Source organism: Borostomias antarcticus, assembly GCF_949987555.1.
Source record: "Borostomias antarcticus genome assembly, chromosome: 19".
Classification (NCBI taxonomy): Eukaryota; Metazoa; Chordata; class Actinopteri; order Stomiiformes; family Stomiidae; genus Borostomias; species Borostomias antarcticus.
The window spans coordinates 1,589,632-1,601,854 of NC_140252.1; the positions used below are offsets into that span (position 1 = coordinate 1,589,632).

The 12,223-nt window shown below is 48.1% G+C and overlaps 1 protein-coding gene across 1 annotated transcript; it reads left to right on the forward strand.

The window, feature by feature from the left end:
* Nucleotides 1-11,087: 11,087 nt before the first annotated feature.
* Nucleotides 11,088-11,807, forward strand: LOC311321553 (microfibril-associated glycoprotein 4-like; the record flags this gene model as incomplete). Its single annotated transcript, XM_084453548.1, has 1 exon — nt 11,088-11,807. The coding sequence occupies one exon, from the start codon at nt 11,088-11,090 to the stop codon at nt 11,805-11,807; it is 720 nt and encodes a 239-aa protein (XP_084309674.1).
* Nucleotides 11,808-12,223: the final 416 nt, after the last annotated feature.

The following is a 12,223-nucleotide window of genomic DNA, read 5'->3' on the forward strand; positions in this document are numbered from 1 at the left end:
GCTGTCGGGGTGGCCAGGATGACCTCGTACGGACCTTTCCACCGTGGGTCGGTCCACTTAGTGCGGCCGAACGCTCGGATGAGCACAAAGGATCCTGGGCTGATGGGGTTGTTTGGTTCTGGTGCTGGGTCGTATGCCTGGGCTGTGAGAGTGGATCTGATGACAGAAAATTGTTTAGACAGACATACAGCGAATTCACATGCATTGGGTGGTGGTACCAGGTCTGCTGGTGGGTCCGCCCCTGTGTATGGGGGACGGCCAAACATGCATTCAAAAGGTGTCAGAGGTGTCCCTGACCTTGGCGTGGTTCTCATGGACAGCAGAGCGAGGGGCAGGCACTTGACCCAATTCTGACCGGTTTCAGACATGAGTTTGGCGAGTCTGCTCTTGAGGGTCCCATTGGATCTTTCTACCTGTCCTGCCGACTGTGGGTGATAGCTACAGTGTGTTTTGAGCTCTATTCCCAACAGTTCTGTGGCGTGTGCCAGTATCTCACTGACGAACGGGCTGCCGTTGTCTGAGGAGATTTTCTTGGGTAAGCCAAATGTGGGGAACCAACCTCTGCACAGTGCCTCAGCCACTCCTCGTGCTGTCTCCCGTTTCATTGGGTAAGCCTCCACCCACTTACTATACATGTCCACGACCACCAACGCCACGTTCTTGCCGGCTGCAGGAGTAAGGTGCACAAAATCAAGCATTAGATGAGCTCCTACACCCTGGGCTAAACCCCCATGGTGTCCTGGTGTGTTTTTGAGGCCCCTGGATACATTGTATCGGGCACATGTGATGCAACATTGACAAATTTTCTCTGCTGTTTGTGTGATGCTTGGGCAGTACCATGCTCGGGTAAGGATCTGACTGATCCCCCCTTTGCTCACGTGACCGCGTCCGTGAGCAACGTGACAGTAATATGTGTAATGTTTTCTCGGCATGCATGGTCTACCGTCTGCTGCCCTCCAGATACCGTCTGTTTTGGTGCAGCCCTCCTCCTCCCATAGGGAGGCTTCCACAGGGCACAGATCAGTCCTATACATTCTCCTAAGCACACTTGATCCTGCAACCCCCAAACAGTCCTGTCCCTCAACTGGATCCTCCTCCGTCAGCTCCTCTGGTTCCTGTGAGAGAAAGCAAGTGTCACAATTGGAGAGAGAGTTAGGATTAGCTGTCAGGTGGTAACCAGCCGCTCGCTTGGCCTCCTCATCGGCCCGCTGGTTGCCTTTTGATGCTGTGTCTGTTGCATTGGTGTGTGCTATGACCTTGACTACCGCCAGCTGTGAGGGTAGCAGCATAGCTGCGAGTAGGCCGTCAATCAGTTCCCTATTCTTGATGTTGGTGCCCGCTGATGTTTTGTAACCCCTTCTGGCCCATAGGGCGCCGAAACTGTGACCCACGCCCCACGCATACTTGCTATCAGTAAAAATGGTGACCTTGTTACCACGTGATGCCTCACACGCCTGGGTGAGGGCCCACAACTCTGCCTGTTGTGCCGACCACGTGTCCTGTAGCCTGCCACTGGTCACTACCTCTGTGTCGGAGACAACTGCAAAACCCACATGTTTGTGACCTGTATTGGGATCAATGGAAGCAGAACCATCACAGTAAAGTGCACGTGCGCCCTCCAGGGGCACGTCCTTCAAATCTGCCCTTGGTTTGCACTCCTCGTCGACTCGTCCCACGCAGTCGTGCTCCACCTCCGCCAAGTCGACATCTGGGAGAAGGGTTGCAGGGTTAAGTGTGGTACAGCGGACAACTGACACGTTGGACTGACTCAAGAGAGAACTTTCGTACCGCTGAACACGGGCAGTACTAAGACAGCCTTGCTCTGAAGAGTTAAGGATCGCCGCCACCGCGTGTGAGGCCTGAATGACAACTTTACAGTATCCTACAATCGGAGCACACTTTACCAGAGCGATGTCACACGCCACGACGGCCCGCGTGCACCCAGGGAGCCCCAGCTCGACAGCAGAGAACGCCTGTGAGAAGTAAGCGAGTGGTCGGTGTCTTCCCCCATACCTCTGGGTCAGCACACACCTCACATACTTACCGCTCCCATCAACGAACAGGTCGTACTGTTTGGTGGGGTCCTGGTACCCAAGACACGGTGCGGTGGTGAGCGCGGACCTTAGCTCCTCCCACGCCGACTCCATCTCCGGGCTCCAAATCACCTTTTCTCCTGGTTTAAGGGAGAGAAACGGGGTGCGCAGTGTTTTGTCTAACCTGCTGCATTCAGGAATGAAGGTACGACAATAACCAACCATTCCAAGAAAAGAGAGAATTTCCTTCTTGGTCCCTGGTCTTTTCATGGCCAGGATTGCTGTGACCCGGCTTGGTGTGATGCGTTTACCTTCTGCCGTGAGTGTGTGGCCTAAGAACGTGACCTGTTGTGTCACAAGCTGGGCTTTCTTCCTGGATGCCTTGTGGCCTCCTGCCGCCAGCAGGCGTAGGAGCCTCTCGGTCCCTTCCAGACAGCCTTCTCTGGTGGGACAAGCAAGAAGTATGTCATCAACATACTGAATGAGCACCCCACCAGCCGGTGGGACATACTCACGAAGGTCGTTGGATAGAGCAGCGTTGTAGATTGTAGGCGAATTCGTCCATCCCTGGGGACAGCGTGTCCAGGTGTAGCATCGACCGTCGAAAGTGAATGCGAACCAGTGCTGTGATTTGGGGTCGACGGGTACAGAAAAGAAGGCATTCGCCAGATCAATGACAGTGTACCACGTGCAGTCAGGTGTCAAAGGCTCAAATATTGTGTTAGGGTCTGGTACCAAAGGAGCGAGCTTCAAACATACCTCATTCACGGCCCTGAGATCCTGCACAAACCTCCACTCTGGTGGCTGACCTGCTTCCTGGTGCTTTTTTACTGGGAAGATGGGTGTGTTAACAGGGCTTCCTTGTGGTAGATCTCTAATCACCCCCGCTTTTAACAACTCTTCCAGCACCGGCCTTACCCCCTTTTCTGCCTCCTTTGAGATGGGGTATTGCTTTACCCGCACGTTGGGCGCCTGGGCCCCTCCGTCTCTGTTGGATACCACCACTGGGGTGGCTGACCTGACTTTCCCTACATCATATTTCCCTGATGCCCAGATACAGTGGGGTAACTTAGCTAACATGTCCCCTACATCGGCTGATTCTTCTTCGGTCTTCAGGTACTGTGGATCAAAAATTGCCATTACATCTCGGGTCATTATCAACATCATGGGGTCAAACAGTTTCAATCTATATACAAGTTCACCATACATCAAGAGGGAGGTTACCTCACCGAACTGAGTATAACCCTCCTTCTTGTGTTTACCCCCTCTCCACAGCCAATCACAGGCCCCAGTGAAACCTCCGAGGCTAACCCATGCATCCATCCGCCCTTTGGTGAGAGAAACATGGGGCACCCCCTCCTGGACGGCGGCCACAAAGTCGTGTGCCTCGGCGTCTCCTAGGGTGACTCCTGCTGTGGTGATAGAGTCGCAGAAATAGATGCTGTTAACCCTGCCTGTGCCTAGCTTGGGACCTGCTCCATCTACATCCCTTACCCATTCTTCAACTTCCTCCTTGCTTGCTGTAACCTGCATAGTGACATGTGGTGTTTGCACTGTGCAAATAGGTGTGTCTGCGGTCATGTCCTCCCTAAAATTATTAGCCATAAGTGCCAGTAGGTCCCCATCCTCCTCTGCTAACTCCAGGACAAGGGCAAACCGGTCCTGTTCATCTAGCATTAGCCTGAACTCAGTGTCTGTGTCTGGATGTGGTATGTGTGCTTTGACTCCGGCATCTGTAACTACTAAATTTAGGTTGAGTTTACACATGATGTCCCTGGCCAGCAAATTCATGGGACACCCTTTGCTAAAGATAAATGAATGCTCAAAATCAATTGATGCTGGATCAGTGTGAAACGTGCATTTTATTGGCAGAGTGAGTGGTTCAGTCATGGAGGCCCCAGACGCGTTTCTAGTGGTTCTGGTCTCTCCCGACAGTGTAGGTCTGAAATTACAGTGGTTAGCACATAACACAGACGTGGTAGCACCGGAATCAACAAGAAACATTATGTCCTGATCTTCGATTGTCAAAAGAACAGTGGGCAATCGTCTGTGTGCTCCCTCAATCATAGTGTATACTCCCTCGGTGTGCGTATCAGTGCTAAGTGTACCTTCAGCCTTGTCGGAAAAGGGAGGGACGGTCGAGTCGTGCCAATCATCAAAGACTCCCTCCCTGGCCTCCTCGCCCCGTCATGCGACGTCATTGCGGTTGGCTGGTTTCCAGGTGCCTCCGGATCCTCCGGTTCCTTGGTTCTGCCTTGGACGGTCCTGTTTGTATTGTGAAACATCGTTATGAACCTGGAAGGGCCCTCTCCCTGCTCTACCTGTGTCTCCTTCGCGGTTCTGATGCCTCCTCCTCCACTCTCTCTGCTGCTCCGTCTCTGGATTTGGACAGTCCCGAATCATGTGGCCCTCCTCCTTACAGTTGAAGCACCTCATTGGTCCGTACGGGCCTCTCGGTGGCCCGCTCCTGGTCCGCTCCTTCCCCTGCACCGTTGGCTGCTGGCGTGGCCCCCTGGGCGGGTCGTGGAGCCTGGCGTGAGCATCAGACATAACCATAGTTAGTGCAGTGTTCAGACTTGCCTTGCTTTTGGCCTCCTTCTTTTTCTCCTGCTCGACAGCCTCGGCATCCTTCACGTTCTGCTGCTTCTCGGCGTGTCTGGCGTGGATGATGAGGTCGTGTGCCGTGGGATTGTCATCATAGCCAATCCAGGTCTGGGTCACCCGCTGTGAGAGGGCGGGCTTCATCCCCTTTAGGGCCATGCCCACGAGCGTGGATCCATACCCCTCCATTTGGTCGTTCATACGGAAGTGATCAGCGATACTTTTCTTCAGCCGGTCTATGTAGGTCGTCACCGGCTCCTCTGCTCCCTGTACGCAGTTGGTTACTTTTGTGGGGTCTCGGCTGACGGGCCAGATGAGAACCAGGTTCCGGCGGAGGTCTCTCAGGAACTGCTGCATCTGGTGGTTTGCCAGACTGCCTCCTGGTGCTTCGACCCAATTCGTGCCTGGCGGTACGACCCGGAACACCCGGAGATTCAGCCGGTCCCACAGCGCCCCTGGTCCAGCGGTTTTGTAGATGATACGCACGAGGTCCTGGACAGTGAGGAGGCAATCACTAGAAAGTTTGGTTAATTGTCTAGCGTTACCTTCAGAATCTGTCTTTAGTGGGGGTAGTTGCAATATCATTTCATGAATGTCAGTGGGAGACATAGCCCGATGGACTAAACTCATTGTTCCGTTTGCATTAGGGAGCTCAATCATCGGGTACTGTCCCTCCTCTGCCTCCTCCTCTTCTGACACGGATGCTCCGAACCCGGTGTCGGAGTCTTCAGGGCCGCCGCAGGCACCCCCTGAGTGGGGTGTAGACGCGGCCTGTGGAGTCCTTGGGGCGGGTGTCTGTGGTGCTGGAGAGAAGTTATGAGATGTCATTAATTTGTTAAAATTGTCCTCAGATAGTTTACTTTTTTGTATGTAGTTGGTGATGAGTTTTATGGCCGCCTCCGCGGTGGACATTGAGGGTGGCCCTGATTGTAGCGGTTCCCTGGCCTGGTACGACCCCTGCTGGTAGGCGGGTGGAGATGACTGTTGCTGAGCTGCTGGCTGCAGCGGGCCTTGTGCCTGGACAGAGAGAGAGAGATTGGGGTAGAGAGAGGGCACTGATGCCGGTTGGGCGCTCGCTGACGGAGGTGGAGGTGGAGCTGGAGCTGCTTGCTGCAGCGGGACTGGGGTGGCGAACGGACTATATTCATCATCTCTGCGAGCCTGATCAGCTTGAAACGATCCGATCGTGTCTCCCCCCTGACTGGAAAACAAGGTAATCTCACATCCCCCCTGACGGTTCTTAGCCTCTTTTTCCCAGAGACCGAGAACCGTACAAACATCACTCTCTAACTTAAACCTTCTCCTTTCCTTCTCTGTCATCTCTTCCACTTTCTCCTTCACACCTTGTATCACACTTATTGCAAACGTACCGTTAGCGGGCCAGCCTATTTTATCGAGGTTGCGGAGGCCGACCACGCTACGGACGCCTTGCGTCTCTTTCATATAATCGTAACATGTACTCTGAGAGCAGAGGTCAGCGAGTGTCTTGCCTGCTTGTGCGCCCATATTTCAAGCACCTCCGGTCTCTTAATGCACACAACACAACAATCGCTTCAATCACACGTCTTAACAAGTGCTAAGTAATAGTAGTCTAACAGTAGTAGTACAATAATGACAGAAGTAACAGAAGTAACAGAATGGTACCTTAGTCAGAACAGGCACGTACTCTATGTGGAACAAGCAACACTGTTTAATATCAGAGTCGTAATGGTTCTATTTCACACCGCTCCGATATTAAACCTTCACACAGTCAATGAAATCGAAAACCCAACCAAAAGAATAATTCTTCAACAACTAAGATGTTAAACACAGGCGCAGCACTTCTCTGTGAGCGTAACCGGTGTTTTGGGTGCGGGAATTCTTGGTCTATGGACGGACAGCACTTCTCTGTGAGCTATATGGTTATAATGTAGCGAGCATTATAACTTCACCGTTTGCAACCAATGTGTATGTGCGGACCTCTTTAATCTCTCTATATTCTATGCTTACGTCATTAAGCGCAGCCCTAGACATATACTCTCATTAAAAAGGAATTTTTAACTCTGTGGACAATAGATGTACGTTTCGGAACTTACTTGAATGACAGAAAAGCAAAAGTCCTCCAGTTATGTTAGTTGGCTCTCCTATCGATGGTTTCCGGGCTTCCCTGGCCGTCTGAGCCACCTGCGTTCGCCGTCAACCTCGTCCGACGACGGCTTGGCTATTAGAGTTGATGCGTGAAGGGTGATCAGTCCAACGAAGGTGCACTCAGACGGGCAGATCAGCTGGAATCCACACTTCTGACACCAGTAATGTAGTGGCTGGGTGCTCGGTTGATCTGGGATGTTTGGGCTCAAAACAGACTCTCGTCACACATCAGATTGAATTCACCGATAGCCTACCACAGGGTTCTCAAAGTAGGAGCCAGCACAACCACACAACCTTGTTAAAATGAGGACGAGTGATACAACAGAATAGAATAAAAGAACTTACATTTATTTCAATCGCAGCGAAAGGGACAGTTATACAGACACGCACAAAGAGTATCTGGATAAGCGCACTCCCCTTTGTCGGGAGAGGATATTTATACTGGCTAAGAATGCTAGGCTTGTTCCACACCTCGTGACTACATATCTGAATACCTGATTGGTTGAAACTACTGTCTATCATGTTGGTCATATGCGCTCATTCCTGTCTAGCCGGGATAGATAAGGATGTTCGGTTAATACATTTTTGCTGCAACCTGGACAGACGTTTCTTTGTTAGTTGGCCTTGGCCGTCAACATTATCTGCTACTATCAGAGATAATAACACTTTTCCTGCATACTGCATTCTGGAAAACTACAGAAGTGCACAGCAGTATGAAGCTTAACTTTAGGCCTACATACAATCAGGCCTGGCATTTCAACAACCATAATAACACTTTATCAAGAATAGCTTTCACAGTGTTAACCCTGCTCTTAAGTTATGTAATATCAGTACTATCTTACTAATCATCCATTTATACCCATTATATACCAGTCTATAGGGTTAAATTGAAATGTGTAATTCCAAGGGCTGTTCTGCAGATATAATCTGATCATATATACTGCAAGTTATCAAAGGCTGATCCAACTTTATATGTACATTGATTTTCTCTCAAATAAAAATCAGTCAGCAAAGAATGCATTCTCATGCGTGATACGTTGTCAGTTTGTATTTTGTGAGATTCACAACTCATTTGCATAAGTGTATAGAATAGACATTTACATTCAACTGAACATGAGGCGTCAGTCACTCGCTGTGGAGGCACCTTGATGACAGATATGCACACGCACACACACACAGCTATTTGTATTCCTTGCACTTCTTTATATTTTAGGAAACAAATGTTCACAGTACCTAATGTCCCCCCTAAATTCGGTGGGCATATGTAGTTCATCGAGACACTAAAATGTCTCTTGGAACTATACCCAACATCCATCAGGAAGTCAGCCATTTTGCTTTTAATGTGCCATTTTGTCCTTGTTTTTACCATTTCCATGCCTCATACTTCAACGAACTCCTCCTACAGATTTCATCCGATCAACTTCATATTCGGTCAGCTTCATCTTAAGACCTTTGTGATCAAAAGTTCTCAAAAAATTTTAGTTTTCACCAAACACCTCGCACTGCCAGTGCTCGGGCCCTAATAATAATCCTTACAATTTCAATAGGGCCTCGCGCTGCTAGTGCTCGGGCCCTAACTAGTAGGCCTGCTGTATTTTACATTTGAACTATCCTGCCTCTGCACCGTCTTGTCCGTGCACCCTGTATGTTGTCCCCATCTGCACCATCGACCTAAACAAATTCCTGTGAAAACTACCATGGCAAATGAGATGATTGATTCAAATGCTGCGTTCCAGTTGCATCGGAGGTCGGAATTTCGCTGATCAGTGTTGTGAAATATGACTATACTAATGACAATTGTACCCACACAAAACACATTGATAACGAGAATCCTAACATTTTCAATGAGCGCCAAAAGAGCAATAACCTCCTCAATCTCTGTAGTCTGTGGATTTAGAAAGTAGATGGCTGCCCGAGTAGCATAGACGACACTTTTACTGAAACACAAAGCAGTTTTTATCTAGCCTACAAACCAAAATGTTATTGCCAATGGCGGAAAAAAATTAACTGTGGCGAGCGCCTCCAAGTAGTGGGCCACCTACATTGCCATTGTAGGCTACAGACTAACGAATGAACCAACGTAGCCTACACATGTTGATCTAAAGTCAACTATCAGAACTAGGGCCTACTAGCTATTCAGGTAGGCTAGAACATTTTAACAGTGTTACTAGAGGGGCAATACAACAAACAAACAACAAAGCAGTGACACCTGTAAAAACCAAAACAGTCCAAAACATATTCCCCAAAGACTTTTTTTTATTCATTCACTACTTTTACTCTACACTTTTTTTTTTTTTTTTTTTTTAAGAAATTCAAGTATTTGTCGGGAACAGCAGTCAAAATCCTTTGCTAAAACATACAAAAAATAAAAATAAAATAAATCAAAAACAGCAGTATTCAACATTGGTTTTATATTCATAACACAAATACGTTTTTTTTTCTTCATATCTGAAATTAATCTACTGTCTAGATTAGCAGGTGAACAGTTATGACCCCCATGCTCATCTTGCTCATGAGCACTTTTATAATTGCTTTCATCACATCTACTTACAAACCAAACGAGGGAAACATGAAGGATTGACATTCGATACAAACCAACATTACCCCATATATCTAATATTCAGAGAGTGCATTGGACAGATGGAGAGACCAACCCTCTAAGATTCAGCCAACTAAGCTCTCTACTAACACAATAGCAGAATTGTGAAACCAACAAAGGACAAGAATATCAATCTAAAACGGGTCATGAACTAAAAAAGAAAAAATGTAACAATTGACAAACATTAAGTTAAATAAAATCAGGACTGTCTTCTCCCACTGCACAGCATTCAAATCCACTTCCTCCCGGGTCATAAACATGCACAGATATGCACATGCAGATACTGTACAATGCACATTCTGACGGGCCTCATTACCCACAGGTACATTAGCACCATCTAGTGGTAGAATGGTGCAGGTAGAAGTTCCCTCTAAACATAGCTATGAGTCAGGTTAATTTAACAATAAGGTTTGAAGGTCAAATCATTTGAACGTATTGCTGTAGCTTAAGAAAACTTCTACCTTCAGCCAGAAGGAAACAGTCATGGTCACTGTTCATGATAGAAAAACCATCTAGTGGAGAACAGACTGCTTGGCTAAGATCCACAACCCAGTTTTACGACCATCTCCCTCGTCTTCTTGGTGTTCAGGAGAAGGCCGTTCCTCTCACACCAGATCCCACAAGGTTCCTGTACTCCGCCTCCTGTCCCTTCCTCACACACGCCACAATAGCTGTGTCATCAGAGTACTTCTGGATCTGGTAGGACTCTGAGTTGTACTTGTGGTCCGATGTGTACAAGGTGAACAGGTAAGGAGCCAGCACAGTCCACTGCGGAGCACCAGTGCTACTCGCCACCGTTCCAGAGACGCAGCTCCCCAACCTGACGAACTCCCACTGAGCAAAGACACGTCTAAAAGACGTCTTTTAGACGTCTTTTTTGTCTTTTTCGGACGTCCAAAGACATCCAATTAGGAGCCAGAATGAATGTTTTTTTTTAACGTTCAGATATTGGACCCGTTTTGCACGTCCACAGACGTCTTAGAGGGGTCCAAGCCAGACGTTTGAATATTGAGGGGTCCAGCAGACGTACAAATGGGGTTATGGACCGACGGACGTTATTAAGACATGAAGTGAACGTCTCCCTGACGTTGCGTGTTTGCTGGGCTGTGGTCTTCCCGTCAGGTAGGCCGTGATACGCAGGCGGGATCCACTCCCATCTGTCCAAGCTTCTCTCTGAGTAGCAGAGGCTGGATGGTGTTGAAAGCGCTCGAGAAGTCAAAGAACATAATCCTCACTTGACTCCCCGGCCCATCAAGGCAAGTAATAGCAAAATAATCAACCATCTCGATTTAGCAACGTATAGTCAAGACGACTATCATTCACAACACCTACACTACTAGCCCTAAGTCAATAGATAATTTCATATAACCACAACACTGTTTTGATGTGTGTTTGGTTGGTATTGTTACTTTTCAAAGGTCTGGTAGTGGTGGCAGTCCATGTTTACCTGTCCAAGCGGCAGGGTGGCAGGTAAGACAACATATTTCAGATGACACTACTGATGATTAACAGTAGATTCCATTGAAGCATTCTTAGTCAGGACAACATTCAGAATGTCACTCTGAACTGGTTCTTCCACAGTGATCACGTGCGTGTCTGCAACAATATTGAAGGCTCCCATAAGTCTTTATAACTCATAAAACATTTGAGCCTGGATACCCTGCGCACACTGAGACATTCCTCAGCCACCTGATCAGATCTGAGAGCTGAAACTTCAACACTTCAGAATGATAACTCTGGCCTTCACAGTTCTGCTGTTGGCGGCATCAGTCCACTCTGAACCTCGCTGTGACGTCTCTTTGGTCAGGAACTGTGATGAAATCTACAAGACCGTCTCAAAAGCCAGTGCTGTGTTCACCATCTACCCTGCGCTTGCTCCAGTCCAGGTCTACTGTGACATGGACACAGATGGAGGAAGGTGGACCGTCATCCAGAGGAGAATGGACGGTAGCGTCAACTTCTACAGACCCTGGGAGCAGTACAAAGCTGGCTTTGGAGATGCAAATGGAGAGTACTGGCTCGGACTGGATGCCATGCACCTCCTCACCGTGAACAGATCTCACGAGCTGAGGGTGGACATGGAGGACTTTGAGGGAAACAAGGTGTCTGCTCAGTACTCCCACTTCTCTGTGGGCTCAGAGGCAGACGGCTACAAGCTGAACGTCATGGGATTCACCAACGGGGGAGCGGGAGACTCCCTCAGTTACCATAACGGACAGAAATTTAGCACCTTCGACAAAGACCAGGAGTCTTTCAGCAAGAATTGTGCAACTGTGTTTTATGGGGCCTTTTGGTATTTAAAATGCCATCTTGCTAACATCAATGGGCTGTATCTGTGGGGTCACACTGATAGATTTGGAACTGGTATAATCTGGGATACTTGGAAGGGTATGCATTACTCTCTGAAAGCCGTCAACATGAAGATCAGACTAGTGCATATACACTAGTGCCTACCTACATGGATGCTGGGTCTCCTTCCCTGCGAACCAGTGTCAAACACTTGATTATTATCACACCATCTCTGTAAGTCATTTGATTCTAGATGTTTGACACCAAGAGAGAACTCAACAAGCCATTTATTGTAAAGCCACTGGGTGACGGTGCTTTTTTTTAGAGGAAGGAATGTATTTCTCAGTGTTGTGATTCTATGAAAGCATCTAGTGACTAAGGGCTAGTACTGTAGATGTTGTGAATAATATAGAGTGGTCTTGACTAATATATTCTAATTTGATAAGTGATTTGGTGTTAACCCTGCTCTTAAGTTATGTAATATCAGTACTATCTTACTAATCATCCATTTATACCCATTATATACCAGTCTATAGGGTTAAATTGAAATGTGTAATTCCAAGGGCTGTTCTGC